This window comes from Bombus bifarius, unplaced genomic scaffold (assembly GCF_011952205.1).
Source record: "Bombus bifarius isolate JDL3187 unplaced genomic scaffold, Bbif_JDL3187 scf7180000008213, whole genome shotgun sequence".
NCBI classification, from domain to species: Eukaryota; Metazoa; Arthropoda; class Insecta; order Hymenoptera; family Apidae; genus Bombus; species Bombus bifarius.
Genome location: NW_022884516.1, coordinates 514,362 through 538,311, shown reverse-complemented (window position 1 = coordinate 538,311; position 23,950 = coordinate 514,362). Strand labels below are relative to the sequence as shown.

The window sequence follows — 23,950 nt, the reverse complement described above, 5'->3', positions numbered from 1 at the left end:
AATTGACATATATTTATAATAGATATACTATTATATATATAAAATAAAATATATCTTATAAAAGATATTTGAACTAACACGATATATAAATTTTAAGCAGTTTTCTCTCTTTTTCTATTGAAAATACCACCATTAAATATCCTTTTGTTTTATACGCACCAACTGCATATATTCATAATGACGAGAAAATTATCTGCTTAAAATTCGATTGTTTATACAATCATCATACCATTCCAGAAACGTATAGCATTATATTCAAATTATTTCTTTCTTATTTGTAGTAAACATTTTAAATTGATTCAGTGCATAAGTATTATTGAAAATACTTAAATGTTGCGCCTTTTGGTAGAAAGAGAGAGAAACTATGATTTTAGAAAAGGATCATTGAAGATAGCATAATTCTCCTCCCTTTTTCTTCTTGCTAATATTTTATATAGTAGTTAGTTTTACAATTCGATCATGTACGCTTAGACTTGTAAATTTAACGAGAGCTCGCGGCTACCAGCAAATTCAGTGTGCTTCCTAATCATGAAAGATTTTTTCTAAGGAAGCAAAAGGATCATAGCCAGATCTGACATACGCGTGCTTCATGATAAGAAACGATAGGTGTTCGACGGTCACTCGAAGAAATCACAATTTAATTGTAGTTAGTGGTATCGTTGAAGAATTAGGGGTTACGAAATTAAATCACCTTATAATTTGTAACTTGGTTTCTGTACGGTGGTACAAGTAGGAACTAAAAATCAGAAATATCGGAATTTGTCTGTCTACCTTGCTATTTCGTACTTTTGCTATGTACACTTTCAATTTGACAAAGCCTACGTTTTTATAGTTTTTTTATTTTATTTTATAAAGCAAAACATAGATTATAAATATTTTGCGTTAACCGCGCAACAAAAAGTGAAACGAAAATCGGAGCGGCAGTGTTTAAATGAGAGCTCAAATGCGGCATCTTCTTAGTTCTTGTGCTAAAAGACATAATTTACTACTATTGAAATATCGAATAGCAATAGCAGGAGAAAGCGCAATATACGTTTATTTTGTGCCAAGAATTATTTATTGATTTACTTAGTGAATTAGATTATTGCACATCTTCAATGTACTTCGAGTCCTTGACAAGTGTCTCTAGACAGATGTATCAAGAAATAGTTGGTCTAGATGATCATGGATGTTGACTACACAGTAATTAGTTTGAAACGGTCTAGCAGTGCACCCATGATCAATAAGATCACTGCAACAATGTCTGTAACATCACCTTCCGCTTCTGCGCCAAGGTATTTTGTATTAAGCTAATGAATGTAATCTAAGTGCTAAATTTAACTATAATCAGTTAATCAAATTATACAATCGCAAAATAATAATTTAATTGCTTGCAGGGATGTCCCATCAAATTTTAACATATTTTCAAATTCACCTCGTACACGACGCTTCAGCACTAGTGTAAGAATGAATCTTGTATATGTGCAATGTCCATGTTTATTATGTATTACTTTAAAATTACAAGAAAACGATTATTTAAAATTAAATATAAATGTAGTTATCATAGAGTAATTAGCTTTATTAATAAGAAAATCATTTGCTGACTATAGTTTTGTGATACCTTATACCACTGACTCTGTTTTTAATGATAAAATAATTGTTGTTTTAGAGTCCTGGAACTGTTCCTAGGCTAACACCACGTGTAAGTCAATTGAGACAAGAAGAATGCATTGATGTTGCTGGTCGTGAAGCAGCACATGAAAAAGAAATACACAGTGCCATGCAGATCTCTCAATCATGGGAAGACCTCACCATAGAAGCAGAAGGATTGTCCTTTAAAGACTCAGAATCAGCTTCATTGCAATTTAAGATAGAATCACAACCAATTGCTAAACGAATTCTTGACCCCTTGAGTATCAATTTATCTGTAAGTGGTTCAACTACATATTCTTCACCATCACCAACAAGAACTGGTTTTGGTCAAAGACATTGCTATTCGCCTGGTGTTCATGCAGCTACATGGAAAAATAATCTATCACCTAGCCCTACTAGAAAAGCTTTTGCTACAAGGTTATTTTTTTTCATGTGTATTATACTTCTATATAATAAGGTATAGTTTATTGGTATGGTCTTATCAATTAACAATTTTGTGTTTGAAGACGGAGCCTAAGTCCTATTGCAATACGACCGAGTTGTTTGGCATCAGTTAAGAGAAAATTTGAATTAGATGATTCTGGAATGGATCAGTTACAACCTCCTGCAAAACGTACTTCCGGTTTGCTAACTTCCGCTGCATCTAGGTAATTTTATTACTTAAAATAAAAAAAATATTAGATTAATGCTACAAAGTCATTAGTATATGCAATGCAATATCTTTCAACATAGGTTGGATGTGGCAATATCTAGTCTACATCCTGGAACTATTAGTTCAGTTGGAACTCCAGAGTCTTGTTCCAGTCTTGACTCTCTTGGTTGTTCTTTTCGACCTGTGCATAGTCCATCACCTGGTCCAGGTGCTCCTTCAATTGTTAATGACGATCCATCTTCGTCATCGTCGTTTTCGTCTTCGTCTTCATCTTCTTCGTCTTCCTCATCTTCTTCCATTACCTCTTCTTCTACCACTACTTCAGCGGAAAGATTGAGTGTACAGGTCAAAACTTTTAAAGAAATACAACACAAACAAACTACACGAGAAAATAATGGATAAAGGGAAGCATCCAAAAACACTTTAAAAGAGAAACATGTAACATTGCGACGACAAACTTATTCTTGTAAGTAGTAAAAGATGATCATTAGAGCAATGAATTTTATGTATTAAATTTATCTATAGATCATTTTTTTACATTTAATGCCTATCTACATTCTGGTCATATCTATTTATTAATTTTCGTATTGTGCAAACTGTTTAAATGTGTATTAGTTGCATCACAAATGATGCTTTCATTCTTGTTAAGATGCTTATTAACATTGTCAAATAAGGTTGAAGCAATGAGATGCATATATACATACATGTAATATAAACGCAGTTCTAAGACCAAAGCGAATTATTTAGGAAAATGCGTGCTTCCTACCTTTAAGACTGAATTCTGCGTTTTCTAAATACATCGAATCTAAAAGTTCTCCTTTGCTTAGGAAGGATACATATACATATGTGACGTTGGCTATTTTAATTTCATATGATAATTAAGCATACATAATTTCAGTTGTGACCTTTTTTGTCAGTGAACAATCCCGCCAATGTGCGTATCCTTTGTGCGATCCTTCTTTTCAAAATAAGTAGACAAATAAGCATAAGTATGGTGTACATCGATTTATTAATTCGCGCATTAATAGTATTATTGATTCTATGAATCTCCAATCCTGTATAGTGTGTAAATAAACTATCTGTAGTATGTACTTTTATTCAATGTATACAATACTTCTGAAAATTAATAATGTACAAGACAAAACAGTACTTTTTGGACAAATAAATGCGAAAGATAAAATACTTCTCTGCTTTTCTCAAAATAATATAAAATTTATTAATTTATTTTAAAAATATACGAATAACAAATAAATATAATGAGTGTTTCCTTAAAATTATTTATAATTATTGGTGAAAAATAGTTAAACAGAAAAATTTAAATATTACATCGAGGTTATTGTACATAAAAGTAAAAGTAATATTTTTTATTTATATTTATGATACTTCCTGAGAAGTGTTAAAACAGAAAATAAGTATTAGTATATATCGCATTTATATGGTCATAAATTTTTATTTTATATGTATGTATATTGTCACTGACACTGTTGATCGCTTATTTAAAAATTCTGTAACACTGTTCTAAAACATTAAGAAAAAGATCTCGGTTCCTAGTATATACTATTAGTTTTCGCGTTATGAAGCTATTTTACAATACTGCGTGTCTTATTTAAAAATGATAAATTAATAGCTTAAAATTCAATTTTGCCAATTGGTTATTTTTGTAAATAAATAGTAAATGCAATTAAAAAATTGCAAGAATCCTCTATGATGAGTTACGAAATGTTATAAATGTTTATACTCAATCTAAAATTAATTAAACAAATCACTTTGCAATTACAGTATACACTATTTTAAAGAATTACAGTTCAAGAAAAATGTATTTTAAAATTGTAATTTGCTGATTACTGATCTTATCACTGCCTTTTGTACATCAGAGGAAAATTATTTTGATTTATACTTAATTTTTGCTCCTTTATTTACAGTTTTCATTCCCCTGAAATAGTCTTTAAATCGTGAAAGTTCAAAATCCCATTATTATTTAAAATATAGCCTTCTAATCATCTACCCAATGATACGTTTTCATTTACATGTTTAGTAAATGGGTAACATTGTAGATAGTATATTCAAATCTACTAAATTTTCGTATACACATTTTTTAGTTTATTTACTGTTAATTTTTTTAGTTCTAAAACGGACAACAGTTGTTGCAGATGATCAAATATATATTATTATTAAATAAATAAATCGAATATATATTATACATATAATTTGAATTAATAAGTGATACTATGTTAAATAATATAAATTTTGAAATATTACAACATATTTAGACATAATTATTTATACGTCATTTTTAACAGTGTCATAACAAGATTATAGAAAGAACATTTTTTCAATTTTTCGTCCTATAACTTTTTTACATATTTGTTTCTCGTATGGTGTAACAAATTTTTATTAGATATATACTGTTGTTACTCAGAACTTAAAAAAATAGATTTAAGAAGTAACAAATAAAATATCTGTAAAAAAAGAAATTGATATATTTTTGATAAAAAATTTCTTATTCATATGAGATGAATAGAAGTTATGAAAACAGTAGCACTAGTCCTTAAAGACATGATTTAAGGAATAATTTGTATATAAAATTCTTGTAATAAAAATATTTTTCCACATTTTCAATTACTCAAAAAATGGTAGTAAATATTCTGATAATTTATAAGTAAATAATTGAGAACATTGCACGTAAGTAATAAGACAAATGATCTTATTTACAAAGAAGTAAAGTAAGAAAATTTAATACATGTAATTACAGCTCCAATTTAATTATATTGAATCTATTTAATCTTATAACAAGATTTTTTTTGTTATTGGCTATTTGCTTCAAGATCCATATCTGACCATACAGCTTCAGTCTCACTTTCATCAGGTGCTTCATCATTGTCAGTATCCGGTAAACCATCACCAACATCATAGGTTGTGTCTGTTTGTTCTTCACCCACAGTCATGTAATAAGCTGTATCCAGTTTATTTGAAGAGTTGTCTAGTCTGTGCATACCTTCCAAAGCTCTTCTATTGTTTGGATCTAGACTAATTTAGAACATTATGTTAGTTTATATTTACTATACTACAAATTTTCAAATGGAAACATGTGTTAGACATTATACTATACATTATCTATATACTATATCTATTAATAACAAATGAATAAATTGAAAAAACCTACTTTAAAGCAATTGCATAATGATCCAGAGCTTTCTCTTCATTGTGAACTCTTGCCCATAAATCTCCAAGCATCTGATGTAATTTACATGCTGTTTGTATTTCTACCTGTCTTTCAAGTAATGCAATTGCAGCTTCCAAATTCATTTCTTGTTCATATATCTCAGCTAACAGATATACAGCAGGTAGATAAACTTCATCTTGAAGTAATGCCTTTTCCAAAAGATTCTTTGCCTTTCCAACAGAAACTGGATCTTTCATGAGTACAGATGCATAAAGCTATAAAATATTACTTTTTATTTATAATTAATATTCTTAAAATGTATATGCCTAGTTTAATATGCATTAAATTAAGTAAGGTATTGTTTATAATTTCAAATTGTATATACTATTAAAAAATAAACTATCACAATTAATTGATATAACTACCGTGAGAACTCTTGTAGTGTGTCCAAGTTGTTTACAAGATCCACTGGCGATATTGATAGCTTCCCGCAATCTATGCATTCCTACAAGACAATCTACCAAACCCTTATGTGGTTCATAACGATACGGTTTCAATTGTACTGCGTGCCTAAAGAAGAATAATGCATCTTGGTATTTCTTCTGTTCTATCAAAATGTTCCCTCGAAGAATTGTTGCTTCTATATCATTTGGATTTAAATTTAAGGCTTGTGCTGTAAATGTATTTGCTCTACCAAGCTTTCTAGTAGCGTAAAGAGAATATGCCATGGCAACATATACTTCTCCACTGCACTCATTACTTGCTGTTATTATTGGAATCAGTCTTTCAAGTTCCTTAACACTATGTGTTTTATATAATACTGCAGCATAAACATCAACCCTAAACGCAAACAGAAATTCAAAAAGTATGTGTTTTATACATTATAAGCCTATTAAATTAATTTAATTAATTATAAAATGTTACAAAATATAGCTGTATAAGTTATAATTATGACAGTATATACCCATAAAACTCTTATTACCCTTTCATAATATCTGGTTCTATAATTCTTGCTCTTCGTAAGCATAATAAAGCATTTTTATCATCTCCAGCATAATAATAGCATTCTCCCATTGTTGTCAATAAATTGAAGTTATCCCTTAATAGACTAACATTATCTAGAGACCTCAATGTTGATACTGCATGAGTATATTCTCTATTATGTATATGTGCATGAGCTTTGATCCATGTATTCAACCAGTCTAAATTTGACAAGCTGGACGCGCAACCTACAATTAGTGAATTTACTTCAATTCCCTTTACTCCAAGCGAAAGAAGACCTTCTGCAGCTTCTAAGGCTAATGGACATTCTCTTAAAACTTCCTTATATGTAGTAATTGCAGAACGTTCCATTCCTTGTTCGTGAAACATTTTTGCAAGTGCCATGTTTACCTTAAAGATAAAAACATGTTTACACACATAATTAAACATTAAAATTAAAATTTATTTAAATTACCTTTGGAGTTCTCTGTTTACCAGGAATGCTTTGCAGCACTTGAAGTGCTTCTTGAGGATTTTTTAATTTTATTAAACATAAATGGATTTGAAATTTTATATCAACATCAGTTGGTAGATCTTTTTGTCCTTCTAGAGGCTTTGTGGCACCTTTAGATTTCAATAAACACTTACGAAATTGCAAAGATTTTTTATACAGTGCTTCAGCTCTTTTATATTTTCCTAAGTAAAAATGAGCATCCGCATAATAAACGTAAATGTGGAATCTTCCATGTATTGGCAACAAATCTGAATTGTGCTCACTTAATGATAACACTAAATTTGCCTATAATATGGAGATAATTATATTAATTTATTAAGATACTTTATAAAACACATACAAATTATAAAACACACTTATTATTTGCATTTTTTACTAATAAGTGCAATTTTATTCAAAAATTTATTTTTTAATTTCAAGAAAAAGATATCTTTAATCATTTATTACATTTACTTACAAGCGAAATAACATTTGAATATAAGGATTGCTCGTAGAGGAGCTTTATTTGATCGTACAAAGTCGACATTTTCTCTAAAATATTCTTTAAATTACAAAGTAGCCGAAGATCTATCACCAAAGACACTTCTTAACCTACAAGAAATGGAATTGTGAAAGATAATACAATCAATACTATATTAAGTGTAATATCATATTAAACTCAATATAGATAAGTTATAAAATATGTAAAAAGTGTTTTTAAGTAAAGTCTTTATTCACAAATTCCCAATTTGGCAATTGACATTTAAATACAAAATGTACAAGTACCGCCATTTCAAAATTGAGCGGAAACAACGACCTCTGATATAAAGATTTTGAATTATTTGCCATGCAATTACCGATTTAGAACATAGGACATAATGACATAAAAAAATTGATGTTAAATAACATCTTTGCTATTTTTTTTACTGTAAAATTAAAAATAAAATAAATAAAATATAGTTCTTAAAAAAAATTTTGGATATTAATTGATATTAACAAAAATATCATATATTTCTATGGTGGTTCTAAATAAGAAAATATTTGGAAAAGGAGTAACATATTTCCCATTTTTATCGCAAAATATATATATTTTCGATTTTTCTCCTACAAATATACATATGATTGAACAATTAATAATTCTTTCCGTAATTAATATATGAATATATCTAAATCATTGAAATAAAAACAATTTGCTATATAATATATCATATTAATATTAATATTTTTATTAACAATAATAATTAATAACTCTACATAATTAATTAATACTATTTCAAAGTTTATTATACATTTAGTTTGAAATGAATTGAACCAAGCGAACTGTCTCCTAGAAACAGAAATGCAAGTTGATGTAAGTGCGCGATGGTGGGGATAAGATGGTTTGTCTCGTCACCTCGCGCGCTTGGACAAAAAAGTGGAAAAGGAGCTTCAAACCATAGCGACTGATGATATCTTCGAAAGTCTTTCATACGATAAGTTTTACAAAATCAAAGTTAAAATATCTATCAAATTAATAGTATTCCGACATAAGTAGACTAATAATTTCTTATAGAAAATCACGAGCTGCATCGATTAATGTAAATATATAAAAATATATTATTTCATTTAAAAAATAAAATTTATCTTCACATGACCTTTACACGACTACCTACTGAAAAGCTAATAACATCAGAATATGCTCCCCTTGATGTCATTCAACTTTTATCTTAAATATTTTTGGATATAATTAACAGTATCGAAAATATCCCAGCTTAGACTCCTAGGTGATCACTCTGTATATGCTGAATAGTTAAAGATGAACAAATTTCCATTCCTATTCTATTATATTAAAAAAAATATTGTATTTTATTAAAGATGTTTTTTATTCAAAAGTATTCAAACATGTTAAATTCATGAAAACCTTAAATAAAGCAGACATAATAAGTACATACATATATGGGCTTGTAATACATATTATTACAGCATTTCTATCACTGCTGTTACTGACAATTACCTCAAATCTATCTGTCAAATAGATTTCATGTAGTAAAAATATTTAATGGGTAAATAATAATCTTAATGAAATACGAATTTATTTATGAATTCAGTTCTTTCATATGTATATGTTCTACTTTTTACTATTGATATATAACTTTATATATGTTCATATATATATTATCTTTTAAATAAAAGATCTTTATACATGAATAATTTAAAATAGTTTATAACTTTTAGAAAATACTAATTATTTTGTTTTTGTAACAATGGTAAAATAACAAAACAAAACGGTACAAGTTTTTGCAAGTAATACATAAGATCAGCAAAATTTGATTTTATATTGAAGTGTCTTGTGCACATACAAGCTTATAGTTTTCTGAATTGAAATGTATTTATTATATGCTTCACAATGCTTTTAATTCTTTTATATATTACGCTTATAAACTAAAATCACGTTTATCCTTAAGGTAAAATGAAAATTTGTAAAGCTATTAACCAGAGGCGTTTAACATAAAATTTTGTGTATAATCATATTCAATTGTAGGAATTACAGATTGCACAAATTTGAGAAATATTATAAGATACATATGTACTCCAAGTTCACGACCACCTTCCATTACAGTTTCAATAATCTTCTTCATTACTTCAGCATGTCTGCATAATTTTATTTTAGTAAGAATCTTATGCTAATAGAAATAATAATTTGAATAATCGTTAATTTATTTACTTAAAATTAATTACCTGCAAGGATGAACTGAAGCCATTAGCGGTCCAGGGATATGAGGATGTACCTCCATTGTAACAGTCTTTTTGGCATGATCCTGACTAACGTCCTCATACATTTCTTCTACTGTTAAAGGCTTACGATTCTTTTATAAAAATGATTATATTAGAAACTAAGATCTTTTTATATTCTACATATAATATTTTTACAATACAAATAAAATACATAAATATACTCTTGGTAAATGAACTACAAACCTCATCATATCCTGAAAGCCATAATCGAGGAGTTTGATAATATTTATCATATGTAATATATAAGTCATATGTACGTGTATGAATAATTTCTCCTTCAGAAAATGATTCCCATTTCTCATTAGCTGGTTTCTTTGTAATTTTTGCTGCATACTATTTAATTTAAATTTTATTAAATTGTGATAGTTTCAAGTCTTAAAAATTAAACATTGTTGAAATGTAATAGAACAATTTAACTAATATAAATATTCATTAATTATAACATAATAACTATCTAAAATTAAAATACCTTATCCTGTTCGTCTAACATTCCACTGACTTCAAAAGCTTCCATATCTGCAGCATCTCCATCATCATCATCATCATCATCATCCTCATTATTATCTCCATTATTTTCCTCTGTACCAATTGACTGGGAAAGTTGTGTTTCATCTAATGTCATTTCGGTTACTCTTTCTTCAATTCCACCAAGGCTCGAATCATAATGATGTGTGTCAACCCAACCACCTTCTGGATCATCTTCTTCTATAATACACTCTTGTTCTTTGCTGTATTCAATCTAGAATATGATCTAATATTAGAAAGTTATAATACATCAATTTGTAAGTATTAATTAAAATCTTTTTCTTATATTCAGTAAATAATATAATATCTTAAGAGATACTCGAAGGTTACAATGTTAACATATCTGCATGTGGTTAGATTTTAATTAGTAAAAATGAATAATCATCAAATTCTTATTATTTTTAATAAATACTATATACATATTATATATAATATAAGTGTGAAATTATTGGTTTTAAGAAAATTTGTCTTGAAGAAATTAATAACTCTTTTGTTTATAACTTATGAATGAAAGATATATTAATTATGTTATATTTCTTCGAAGACAATAATACCTGTTTACATCTGCGAGTACAAGGAACATTACGTGTCAATAAAAATTGTTTGGTTTTAGGAAGATAAGATTTTATTCTATCTTCATCGCCAGTAGCCCACTGCCATGTTGGACAATGATGTACCAAATGATCACCTGCTGCCACAAACTCCTCCGGTGTTAATACTCCAGTTTCTCGAAATTTACTTTCCTTTAATAATATAAGTTATTTAATACAAACGGAAATTATTCTAATTATATAATATATATTTTATAATAGCAGAGATAACAAAAGGTTACAAGAAACATAATTGGAAAAAATAAAGAATTGTATAATAAAAAATAAATATTATAAATGTAATAAAAATTTGGTAAATTAATTGAAATTATTACTAAGAGGATAGGAACTGGATACAAGTATTTAATGCAATAATAAATAAATAAAATCAGGACACAATAATATATATTAAAAGCTATATATAAAGTTGACTTGAGAGCACTATAAAAACAAAGGTCTATACACAACAAAGGTATTTTAAAAAATTCATTTTATTTTAATCTGATACTTCTTTTGTTACATTGAAAATTTATATGTTATAAAGTATAATTTTATAATTATTGTATTGACAATATCATAAATAAACATAATTGTTTTCTTTCTCTACATTTTTATGTTGAAAATAACAATCTTATAGATATTCATGTCACAATTTTATAATTATAGTAAAAGAATAAATCAAATAAATTTTAGGTGTTTATTTAAAAATCTACCACTTTTAAGTTTTATTATGAAAAACATATAATAAACTCATTACATTATATCATAAACATATAGCAACATAACGTAAACAAATGATTAAATAGTATATAATAATGACATATTCATTACACAAAACTTTTATGTAATATATTTTTTACTTATTACTTTTTAAGATATCTGTTTTGAAGATATCATATTTATATACAGGCATACCTTTAACACAGGGGTTAAGTATTCGGCAACACCAAGCGCAGTACCTTTTACAGAATTAATAACACTCTGCATCGCTATTTCGTAGAACAAGAAATTCAGATTTCAAAAAGAATAATTGTTGAAAGCAAACATTCGTATGATATCAACAGTTTCCAACGTATTATCGATTAGGGCAAACATAAGAGTCATATATGCGGTACCAAAAATCTCCACTTTCCATTAAGTTCCCCTACTTACTATCTTATGCTATTTCCCCACTTTTTGATACACCTAAATGAGCATGCGTGTAGAAACGACTGACAGCAACTTGTAAATGTATTGATAAATAATTGTATAGTATACAAAATTTAATAAAAGTATCTTAAATATTTGTATGGATTCAATAATGCACATAAGTGCGATATCATAAAAATATCTTTTATGTTGTGTATTCCTCAGACCTGTATAGTAATCTCTTGATAAATCAAGTTAAATTGTTGAATGATTTACCACAAATTTTAAATAATTTTATTATCTTACATTAAAAAGAAATATATATGTAAATGTTTAATATACACTATCAATTGTATGTGTGTGAGTTCAGAAGTTATTTTTGAAAAATATATCTTTCAAAAATAGAATATTGATTTGTTTAAAAAATTTGTAGCAAAATTCAAGAGTAATATAAGGATAATGTATTTTCATAAAATTAAAGTTTTATTAAATGATTATTATATTTCTTGAAGTATATTTTTGTAGGCTCGTTACGTATGCAATTTCTTGTTTTATGAAGAACAGAATAAATGATAGTCAAACGATGCTTTATTGTATGTAACAATTAGGACTCATTATTCCAACTAGGATTTATTACCTTCTGTTGAATCTTTTATTGTTTCAATGTTGTTTTGTTCAAAAGTAGTATCTGCTTTTTTGACCAATTACGTTCTTTTTTCTTTAACTACTACATTTAGCGCGCAATTCATCAGATTGTACATTTTATCATTTGATGAAAATTTATAAAATAGTTTTCCAATTTTATTGGAGAATTCCAATCTTATTAAGATATGATATGCAATAGAAAGCGTCGATTGTCAAAAACGCCATGAATTTTTCGAACGATCCAATATGAAAAATATGACATATTTATTTTTCGCTAATCTTTACTATGTATCCGTAGAAACCATTCATCTGAATGTAAATCAATTTAAATAACACAATAACATAATTTCAAGAGACAAACACAGCTAATGACTCACACATTTCATATCGTTTAACTTTGAACTAATTTAATAACTAAATTAGTGATCTACAAATAAATGAAAAAAACAAAAAAGCTTAAGTAATTAACTGACATTTTTTAAAAGTGTTACTATTTTTATTTCATAATATTTTATTTTGTTTTATTGTGAAATGTTGTTAATAACTATTTATATTTAATTTTTATGTAATTTCACACAGATGGTTGATCGCTCTGAAACTTCAAATGCAAATTTAGAAGATATTACGAAAGCATTAGAAGATATGGACAGTTTAGATATAAAATTATTTAATGACACATTTAAAAACTCAAATTCCAACAGTGTTCTCAAAGATTTTAATATACAGTCTGATGGAGAAATTAAAAAAAAAGTTATATTTAAAGGTGCTTTTTATATTTGTAGTAGAAATAAAACATAAGCCAGTGATTTATACTTTATTACAATTTTATCATAAAAAAATTTAGAATTCTTTTTTAGATTATACAAATCTTTTGAAATTTTTATTTAAGGGAAGAATCAAATTTTTCAATTTTATATACATAAATGTAATTTATTTTTATCTAAATCCAAATACAATGGAGTAATTATATCTTAGTGACTATGATCCGAATGAATATTTCCTTTAAACGATTCATTTTGTAAATAATTATTTAAAAATTTTGTTGATATATAGATTCTAATGAGGATGATTTATTAACTGATTTGTTATCTGATGAAGAAATTTCTGTAAAAGAAGAAAAAAATCTGTTTACATCTAATATCAAAAGTAACTTGATGGAAGATCTTTTCAAAATCAAAAATCCAGTTAGATCTGCAAATATTAGATCAAATAATGAACTGGGGTTTCATTTTGAACAAGCAGAAGCTAATCGATTGTCTTCACAGAAACTACCTGATTACTCAATTTCTGAAAATAATTTTGCTTCTCAAAATGAATCAATCAAAGACAGAAACACACAAAAGTTGAAAAATGTATCTCGAAATGAAGAGGACATTTTAACAAGCTTAATTGATAAATCTGATGTAATAGATAAAACAAGGAGATCATCTTTAAGAGAGCATCTATTTGAAAATCAATCTAATTTATCAAATGTTATGGATTCTATCATACCTAAAAATAATAAGAAAATAGAATTAGAAACTATGGCTCAGTCTACAAATACTATACATGAATCAAAATTGGATACTACTAATGTATCGACTAAATCTTTTACAAAAGAATCTCGTAGAGGTAGGAGAAATACAAAAATCGTGAATGATCCCCTTGGTTTGCTATCAGCTGATCAACTGCTGGATCAAAGTCCTGAATTGGTAATTATATTTAATTATTTATAGTATTTAAGAAAACATATACATAATTAAATTTAAAATAAAAAATATAAATAAAAAATATCTAGAAAAAAATAAATGTATAATGAAGTAAGGAGAACAGTACAGGAATGTATTTTATATGATATGAGTAAACATTTAAAGGAAAGACTTAGAATCATTAAATAGGAGTATTAACAGCAATATTGATGGTATTTACAATATTAAATATATTTTTTACTTTTAAGGTATCAAATGGAAATGTACCACCTAAGAATTCTATTGTACAAAATACCAAAACAGAAAAAGATTTACCAGAATGGTTAGGTGGTTCAAAAAAATTAGAAGATAAAAAATCAGAAATAAGAATGGGAGCAATAGCTGAAATTGATAAAATAGATGCTTCTAAACAAAATGTTGAAATTCACGATGCAAACAGTACAATAAATTTAAAAACCTCTGGCGCAAATGATTTAGGAGATGCATCTATTTTTCCAGAACATTTTACACTGTTGTATAGTACACAATTAAACCAACAAAATGCACTTGTAAATATGCAACAACAAGAACATGAATTAAGAACAGCAGCAATAATTTCTCAACAAAACGAACAATTAAATAAAATATCAAGTGCTCAACATTCCATGCTGCATAATCAAGAGGAACAATTTAATGCTCTTCTAAAACTACAATTTGAAAAACAACTTTTATTGGAGAAGCAAATAAAAATGCAGCAAGAACGTATTAATCAATATATTCATGTAAGACATATGAAATATAATATTGAATATTTACGTGTGAAAGAATAAGTGCAATTTGAAGCTTTCAATTTTTTCTTTCTTAAGGTTTTGATGACACAGCCAGGAGCAGTATCAAGTACTACATCAATTTATACAAGTTGCAAATCAGATTTATGTGAAGATGAAAAGAAGTTTGTAAATGAAATAAAAGATATGAAAGATATAATAAAAAGACTGGAGGGAGAAAAATCAAAATTAGAGAATAAATTATCTACCATAGATGAAAAATACAATAATGAAATATCATTTCAAGCAGAGTTTTATGAGTATGTTTGTTATATTATATATTACAGTAAACTGTTTTTAAAGTAAAGTAACATGATTTGATTTTTAGAAGACAAATTTCATTTTTAAAGGATTCAATAACAAAATCAGAAGAAAGAGTTAAACAGGAAATAGAATATTTAGAAACAAATTATATAACAAAATTTGAAAAGTTAAGAGATGAAAAATTACAACTAGAAAATCAATGCAAAGAAGAAATTCACAATCTAAAGGTTAAATGTTTTATTCCACTTATTATATCTGTAAATACAAGTACATTTATAATATTAATGTGTTATTTTATTATATTATAGGTATTAATACATTAATAATTATTATTTTAACTAATTTGAGTATTTTATAATTTTAAATAATAAAATTTTAAAATTTGTTTCTCTATAAATGTAGTATAATTAATAATTATTAGAAAATATTAGAAATTATTAATATAAATGAAGGCAAATTTTACAATCTAATATTTCTTAATTAGAACAAACATGCTCAACACATAGAAGAACTTTGTAAACTACATTCTGAGAATGTAACACTATTGCAAAGGGAATATTATAATATAATAGAAAGTATATCTAAAGCTAAGCAAATAGAAGCTCAAATGATAGAAACTATGACAACTCGGAAGACTGACATAGAGGATATATTACAAAAAGCTAATGTTATTATTGAGGGTATGGTAGAAAATAAAAATAGATTAGAAATTAAACATAATGAAATAATGGAATCTGAAGCAAACATTTTGAAATTACAGGAAGATGACATAAAAGGTATATTCAGTAAATGATAAATTTCAAATTTTTTAATATTCTAGTATACATTTCTCATTTAATATAAATATACTTGTAGTAATACAATAATGATACATGATGTTATAATTGTTTATTTATTCTTTGTTTATTAATTGTTTTGTTCGTCAAAAAAGAATCACTTTTTATCTTTTTATTAATATTTATAGCTCAAAAATATGAGTTAAAATATCAAAATAGTGTCTTAGAAGAACATCGTAATAAATTTATAGAAACAACAGAGAAATTTGACACTCATCTTACACAACTTATAACTGAACTTCAAAAACAAAGTACACTATATACTCAAGCAACAGAAACACTTCAGAAAAAAACAACAAATCTTTTGCGAGAAAAAGAATTATTCGAAGAAAAAATGAAGTGGGAACGAGACTATATGCAGGTATAAATGAAATAAATTAAAAAATTAAGATCACTAATGCTATGCTGTTTAGAAGTGATATTCGAAAATATCAAGCAGTATACATGTAGTTATATTATGATTGTAGGCATTAAAGGAAGCCTGGATAAAAGAACAAGAGAAACAATTAAAACTGCTTGCAGAAGAAAAAGAAGTAATAGCAATTGAAAAAACACACTTAGAAGTTTTAAACAAATTAAAAAGTAATAGTGGTGAAACTACTAAAGTAGAGGTACAAGCAATTATACAATATTAAATACACAAATTTTATATTAAAAGTGAGATAAAATATAAAAATTTACACATATTTTAATCACAACTATAGTTGGAAACTGCTATTAAAACTGCACAGGACGCAAATGCATCTGCTAGCCGAGAAAAATTAAAATGGCAAGAAAAAATTAATGAGCTTAATGTTTATAAGCAAATTCTACAAGATAAGGAAAATTTACTCATTTTACATGCCAAAGAACTTGAATATCTTACGCAGGTAATATTTTTAAAAACATTTAATTCTCCATTACTATAAATTAATTTAAACATTTTATAGTCTGCTTTAACTAAAAAGGAAGAAGGAGTAAAAGCTTTAAAAAATGCAAAACGTTTAGAAAATCAGAATAAAGAAAAATTTAATCAGCTACAAATACAAATTCAAGCATTGATGGAAAGAGAAAAAAAAGTTGCAACTGAAAGATATAATGTTACAAAGTAAGAATATTTATATATTTGTGTATTAAGAGTACTTCCTTTTTTTAAAATTATACATTTATCATTATTTTGTTATAATGATAAATATTATAAGTTCTCTTTGTTGCTGCTAAGTGTATTTATTTTACAGAGATAAAATTAAAGGAGTCTTATCTGCTTATGAAACTGAAAGACCAGAAAGGGATGTTTCACATAACTTTCAGAATGAGGTAATACCTTCCTCTGGAATACAATCAAAATCTGAGATCACTACAGAATTAATGGTACATATACATATATACATGTATATATATAAATGTATACTACTAGTTTATTAAATTTTAGTTTATTGTATCTTATTAATTGTGCTATCTAAAATATTTATTTGTTGCAGAGTATTGTAGATCCAAATTTAATTATGTTGAAATTAAACATTGATGATGACTTTAAATTTATTAATAAATACATGTAAAGCTTTGAATTAATATTTTATAAAGATTTTAAAATCATAATTTATACAAGACTTTAATATTTGCAACCAATATCTTTAATACTTAAAAATAAAGTTATATACAAATATTTAAAAGTATTACCTTATTGCTGTAAGGAGTAAGGAGTAAAATGTATTTTTCTCATTCAAAGTGTAAGACATTATTTGTTTAGATATCCATATCCCCATCTATAAATAGATAGTTACATGATAGTTTAATTATTCACAAATTTAAAAATCTTGTATAAGTATCATGATTTAGATAATAACTTAATTATGATTTAAATATTTATAACTACCAAAGCAATCAATAAGTAATAACTTTTAATTAATTGAAAAGTAAAACTAAGATACCAAAAAATATTTTTTACATTTTTTATCATCTAATCACATAAAACTTACCATTATTAACTAAACAATACTCCTGCAATATATCTGTATTTTTTTGCAATGTTTTTACATCTGTAATTAGAGACTTTATATTACAAAGTTCACTTCCTACACTATTTGTACAAGATGTCTGCAAAAGAATATATATGAGACGTTATGGGTTTGAAATCTTCATTTTTTCCTCTATAATGAACATGCAATAAACCTACAATATCATGAAGAAGATTTGTAGAATTAATAGTACTTTCTTTGTTATTGGTATCTAGATTTGTATATACATTTGGTAATTTATTTATAAAATCAATCCCTTCCGATAAAAACATTATTGTTTGCCTAAAAAGATCAAATTTAGGAAATGATTTGTAATGATAAAAAGATAATAATACCGATGATAATTGTGAGAAACTGGTAATCCTGGAATATTCTCTGAATTATGAATAAGTTTATATGTGGAATGTTTGTGTATCGTTAAACACTGAAGATGTTTAATAATGTTATCTTTGCAATCGTTACGTTCATCTGTAATAGACATATTAAATTTTAATTCTAAAATTATTAAAAACAATTTTTTGTTTGATACAGAAATAAAGACCTTTTATAGTCTGCAATGTATTTATCAAATTACTGTATTCTGTAATTTGCTTTCTCTCTTCATTTGCGAATTGTTCATCACGAACAACTTTCCTTTTATGCAAAAGATTAATAACCTTTTCAATATTTTCCATTTTAAACCACTTCAAGAAGTAAACAAAACTACAAGATATAACTTTAAAAAATATATTCTTGTTTATTACCAACTTCTACAAATCGCGGTTTATATGACCATGATTACGTATTTCTGTACTCACTAAGGGAATTATTTTTACATAGATTGGTACCTATGAAGTTCTTGAACATTCAAAATACAATTATATCATTCAATCATCGAATCAATCGAATTCAATAAAAATTCTTTCTTTCTGGGTGTTTCTATCTTAACTTCTCTTTCGAGGTTCGAGGTCGTGCACCAGATCTTGTTTATATAGATAACATCATGTAACAAAAATATTTTGTTTGTAACATATTTTATTTAAGAGACGGGACACTATTATGTTTTGCTATATAGATATACAGAGTATTCCATTTAACTCTGCTACTCTTAATTATTTTCTTATTTGTCACGATACAAAGAAGTCTTTCGAGAGAAAGTTACTATATTTCAAGCGGGAAATTAAGCGGGAAATTAGAGTGAAAGTCATTTCAATGCCATATTTTCTTAGATTCTACTAATTGTAATGATTTTTTAAATGGAATGACCTATTTTTCCGTTTACCATTAAAAAGTTAAGGACAAAATATATCTAATCATGTTCTGTGCCATGAGTTTGGAATGATTTAAGCCAAAAGTTTTATAATTAAAAGATTGATGGGAGCCTACGTAAGAAAGAATTGCAAAAACAAAATAAACCCTAGAATTATGTTATTTATTATTTCAATATGTGCTCAAGATATTGCCTCTCAAACTCAATACATTTATTTAGTCATAAAACTAATGCTTGTCCATCTTTATTGTATCCAAAGAAATATTTGTATAATCATTGGAAATACATTTTCATATTTACAGCCGTTGTCAGAACATCTTTGTACACGGTATTTTTGATCATGCCCTATATCAGTGGGATAAAAGTATTTCGCCGCATACTCGGTATGAGAAAAATTGTACATGTACAAAATAAAAATATACAAAATTCAAATGTTAGCAGAATTTACGATATTCTTATTGCTGAAATATAAGTTGTATAATAAAATTAAATATCTCCTTCAGAAAATAAAACGTTTTTAGGAATCGTACGTAGTTCAATCTAAATTTTTAATTTATTGCAATCTAAAATAATGAAATTTGGAGCTTCCCAATAGAGTATTATTTATCATCTGAACTACGATTTTTTGTCACCTGCATTCTTCGAATAATATATGTATATGCATTAGATATGTTCCATATTTCATGTACGTATAGACAATTTTATTTCGCTTGTTATATTTTGTGCCGTCGAACACAAAGCCGAGAACGCATGGTAGCGATCTACACAAACATATGTATATAACATATGACTATATATATGACTGGTTTATATCGAATTCACTACTATCGATTCTATCGTTTGTTGTTGAAGAAAAATGGCAGATATCTCGTTCTCTAGTCGTGCATATTGTAAGATCATCTTACACGCTGCTAAATATCCACATTGCGCAATAAATGGATTGTTATTAGGCAAACAAAATAGTAAAAGTGACAGTAAATCTGTCGAATTACATATTGAGGATGTAATTCCACTGTTTCACATTTGTCTTCATGTCTCACCTATGGCGGAAATTGCTTTGACCATGGTAAATATTTAAATATGGCATAAAGTTCACTTTACTTAATTAATATACGGTAACAGTTAAATTAATTTTTATTTTAATGAATTATCTAGATACAGTATATTTAATAGATTCAACTTATGAAGTAGTTATGTAAAATATTAAAAATGTTGTTACATGAGTATTTATCGTTTCGAAAGTACTAACAATTTTTTACAAGTTTATAAATATATCTTTTATAAACTTGTAAATATATTTTATCACAACTATTTTAGTTTATATCGTAAGAAACATTTTAATCATTTAAAATCTTAATCATTATAAAATTGTTTAATATGATTCAAATTTCTTTATGATGTAAACATTAAACTAAAATGGAGAAAAAATATTTTCAGGTTGATCAATATGCTATTAGTAAAGGTTTAGTATTAGCAGGTTACTACTTAGCAAATGAAAACATAAATGATTTGAGGTAATTTAATCTTTTATTTGAATTTTTTAACAATAATTTAATTATGCAACTTTTAATACAGTACAGATAAACCTGCTCATAAAATAGCGGATAAAATAGCAGAAAATTGCGGCAATACTTTACTTGTAGTGGTAAGTTTTGTAAAAAATTGAACTAAGAATTGTCTTATTATCTTTTTTTCATATTATTAGGTGGATAATAAAGAAATTACACTTGCTATGAGCTCAAATCCCTTGAGAGTTTCACAATTTGTAGATGGCAAATGGAAGCTTAAAGATGTAACAGAGTAATTAGTTTGATATATTTAATATTTGTTTCAAATAGTTTTTAATGTTTATTGTTTAGATTGATACACATTGTTTTGATTTTTACAGTATATTATATGATAAAGGAGTAACTCATACAGATGTATTATACTCCCTACTAAAAGCAGAAGAATATAGAAATCTTGTTGATTTTGATAATCATCTTGATGATATTTCTCTTGATTGGCAAAATTGTAAGCTTAATAAAACTATAGAAGAGTTTATGGAGAAATACAAATAAACACATTTAATTAAAATGCAATTTTATGAGAATATAATTTGTAAATATTCTCAAATACACTTAGGAACATTTAATGTAAATAAATTAATAAATAAGAATGTATTTTAATATATTGATGTAGAAATATTTATCTCTATCAATTTTATGATGTACAAAATAATACTAAGAGCAAATTATTTACATTTATATTTTATATGCATATCTTTATATATTCTATCACTCTATAGTTATTATTATAGCTATTAATTTATTATGAATAAAATTCAAACTCAGTACAATCATACAACATTTTTGAGTTAATTTCTGGTAAATGTGTTTAAAGCAAATATATATATAAAAGCAGTAAACACATCGGTTTTATCCATTGTTGTATTTTATAAAACACTTTTAATTCTTTTTATCATTTGATTTTACTTTTTAAGACCTATATTATTTTTCAATCTTTTGAGTCTAAAGCAATTAATTTACTCTTTATATAATCAATTTTTTTTATTTTTAAGTGATTACTGAAAATGATTATGTTATATTTATTACAATAGTAGAATTTAGTAATAAAATTTATTTGGACATACGTATATATATTTCCTAAATTATCGCCATAAATGAATGGGGAAATGATAAAAAAGTGAGCCGAAAAGTGCGCACTACGAATTATCGCCTCTACGTTCAGAGTTCGTACCGGCCATGAAGATATGAAGATATAATACACAAGTCATATGTCATACATATGTTACCGTGTAAGGGATACGATATGACAATAGAAAGACGACGCTGCATAGAGACCCTTTCCTTCAGTCCTTGTCTAATCAAGAATGCAGACTAATACCGTTCACCGGTAACCGATCGGTATACACATACATATTTTCAGTGCGAATGTGCATGTGTTATTAGACAAGGACACAAGGAGCCTCTATATTCGTAAGAGAGCTTGAGGAAATTGTTGAAGCTGCAGGATATGATGAAAATAAATTTAGAAGTTAATACAAGTGATACGTCTGATTTGCATACAAAACAGGCTTATGAAGTAAATGTAATAACTTTTTTTATGGTAGGCACAGCATATCATATTTCACAGCTAGGTGACTTTTCAGATATCGGGTGCTTCCTACTTCTCTATTTGCTTTGATTTATGTTTTTCATATGTTTTGTATAATATAATAATAGAAAATGAAAACGATGAGTAGCATGTAATTTATACTAAATATCAGTAAAAGTCCTAGTACTTATGGCTAACAGTGTATGTTTGCTTTAGCCGTGCTCCATGTCATGTACACATTTCTCCTCCGCTACTCATCGATACAAGCCACCGACGCATATTTCCCAACCCGGACACAAAATAAGCGATCCACTAACTACTATAGGCCCTTATTCTCAGTATCCATTTTTTGGCTGTATTATGCCTAGAAGTATTGGTGACCCTCTATTCATCTTTGATTAAGAACCTTACCCCCACCACAGAAATCGCCAAACGTGTGTATACGACCGTGCTACCACTGTTTTTCGATTGTTCTACTTGTCAATTGTCAGTTTAAATTTGTTACGACTAGTGATGTGCTTATGTATAACAGAAACTGAACAATTTATTGAGACTATCAGAAAATATCCATGTGTATGGGATAAAGACGCAACGGTGTACAAAGACAATGAATTAAAAGGAAAGGCCTGGGAACAAATTGCAGCAAAACATGGATTGCAGAATGGTTTGTATATTCAACCCTTTTGTAACACAGTGCAAAAATTCTGAAAATCCTCCTATAACGCGATATTGTTGTAACATTGTTTCTATATAGCAAGATTTAATAAATTTGGACAACCCTCTGAGTTGTACTAACCAACTGTGTTATAGGAAGCTTGATGACTGTATTTTACAATTTATACAGTAATTATACTATAATCTAAAACTGTACATACTTAGTCTTAATACTATATATTTTTCTTAACTTATGTTAACACAACAACTTTGTTTTTCATAAAAATCCTTTTTAATACATCTACATAGCCTGCTTACTTTTTCTAAACTTCTTTAGTTTAACAGACCATATCAATGGTCATATTCATGTAACCTTAAACTTATATGATTAGTCTGCCAAGATATGGCACCAAAAAGTAAATTAAAGAACTGCATAAATATATTTCTTACTTGAAAAGCATCTGCATTGGCATTTTTACCTATCCTACCAGATTGGATTAGCTGACAATGTAATATTAAGAGTTCTGATTGTTTCACATCATATTTAGAAATAAGGGGTTTTCTGTCATCGAAGAATTATGTAGGATACATGTGACCTTCACGATCTTGACAACTGATCCCACATTATATTTAAAGGAATAATTATAATATACTTGCAGCTTTGTACTAAAATCCCGAAAATATTTTTTACACAACTATATAATAATAAAACTATTTTTGTATGTTTTATACTGCATTAATTTCGTCACACCATTGTAGTAATGATGGTAATAATA

General features: G+C 26.8%; 6 protein-coding genes across 10 annotated transcripts; 3 read left to right on the top strand and 3 right to left on the bottom strand.

Moving 5' to 3' along the window:
- Positions 1-368: 368 nt before the first annotated feature.
- Positions 369-3,466, top strand: LOC117210821 (protein FAM122A). Its single transcript, XM_033454193.1, has 5 exons — positions 369-1,274; positions 1,377-1,440; positions 1,649-2,049; positions 2,139-2,279; positions 2,365-3,466. The coding sequence occupies exons 1-5, from the start codon at positions 1,159-1,161 to the stop codon at positions 2,684-2,686; spliced, it is 1,044 nt and encodes a 347-aa protein (XP_033310084.1). The 5' UTR covers positions 369-1,158; the 3' UTR covers positions 2,687-3,466.
- Positions 3,467-4,967: 1,501 nt separating this feature from the next.
- On the bottom strand, positions 4,968-7,742 carry LOC117210820 (anaphase-promoting complex subunit 7). Of its 2 annotated transcripts, XM_033454192.1 has the most exons (7): positions 7,708-7,726; positions 7,400-7,533; positions 6,904-7,227; positions 6,430-6,839; positions 5,873-6,287; positions 5,448-5,722; positions 4,968-5,311 (listed from the first exon to the last, which is right to left on the bottom strand). In XM_033454192.1, exons 2-7 carry the CDS (start codon positions 7,466-7,468, stop codon positions 5,089-5,091), a joined length of 1,716 nt encoding a protein of 571 aa, XP_033310083.1. In that variant the 5' UTR covers positions 7,469-7,533; positions 7,708-7,726; the 3' UTR covers positions 4,968-5,088. The 2 variants fall into 2 exon arrangements, with proteins under 2 accessions (XP_033310083.1, XP_033310082.1); XM_033454191.1 differs by having other exon boundaries at positions 7,400-7,742.
- Positions 7,743-9,212: 1,470 nt separating this feature from the next.
- On the bottom strand, positions 9,213-11,983 carry LOC117210953 (ubiquitin-like-conjugating enzyme ATG3). Its single transcript, XM_033454437.1, has 6 exons — positions 11,727-11,983; positions 10,776-10,964; positions 10,166-10,435; positions 9,880-10,029; positions 9,640-9,767; positions 9,213-9,552 (listed from the first exon to the last, which is right to left on the bottom strand). Exons 1-6 carry the CDS (start codon positions 11,796-11,798, stop codon positions 9,390-9,392), a joined length of 972 nt encoding a protein of 323 aa, XP_033310328.1. The 5' UTR covers positions 11,799-11,983; the 3' UTR covers positions 9,213-9,389.
- A 42-nt stretch (positions 11,984-12,025) lies between these two features.
- Positions 12,026-17,731, top strand: LOC117210951 (myosin-8-like). Of its 4 annotated transcripts, none has more exons than XM_033454432.1 (13): positions 12,026-12,041; positions 13,164-13,347; positions 13,638-14,275; positions 14,521-15,033; positions 15,118-15,338; positions 15,407-15,599; positions 15,827-16,118; positions 16,307-16,539; positions 16,646-16,789; positions 16,883-17,047; positions 17,108-17,265; positions 17,396-17,528; positions 17,639-17,731. In XM_033454432.1, exons 2-13 carry the CDS (start codon positions 13,164-13,166, stop codon positions 17,714-17,716), a joined length of 2,952 nt encoding a protein of 983 aa, XP_033310323.1. In that variant the 5' UTR covers positions 12,026-12,041; the 3' UTR covers positions 17,717-17,731. The 4 variants fall into 4 exon arrangements, with proteins under 4 accessions (XP_033310323.1, XP_033310321.1, XP_033310322.1 ...); XM_033454430.1 differs by lacking the exon at positions 12,026-12,041 and adding an exon at positions 12,362-12,384; XM_033454431.1 differs by lacking the exon at positions 12,026-12,041 and adding an exon at positions 13,028-13,044.
- LOC117210956 lies at positions 17,360-18,914 on the bottom strand. Its single transcript, XM_033454440.1, has 6 exons — positions 18,717-18,914; positions 18,511-18,643; positions 18,334-18,457; positions 18,137-18,254; positions 17,838-17,923; positions 17,360-17,487 (listed from the first exon to the last, which is right to left on the bottom strand). The coding sequence occupies exons 1-5, from the start codon at positions 18,847-18,849 to the stop codon at positions 17,904-17,906; spliced, it is 528 nt and encodes a 175-aa protein (XP_033310331.1). The 5' UTR covers positions 18,850-18,914; the 3' UTR covers positions 17,360-17,487; positions 17,838-17,903.
- Positions 18,915-20,228: 1,314 nt separating this feature from the next.
- On the top strand, positions 20,229-21,664 carry LOC117210955 (ER membrane protein complex subunit 8/9 homolog). The gene is made up of 5 exons (XM_033454439.1): positions 20,229-20,490; positions 20,862-20,938; positions 21,000-21,069; positions 21,130-21,224; positions 21,313-21,664. Exons 1-5 carry the CDS (start codon positions 20,281-20,283, stop codon positions 21,482-21,484), a joined length of 624 nt encoding a protein of 207 aa, XP_033310330.1. The 5' UTR covers positions 20,229-20,280; the 3' UTR covers positions 21,485-21,664.
- The last annotated feature ends 2,286 nt before the right edge of the window (positions 21,665-23,950 follow it).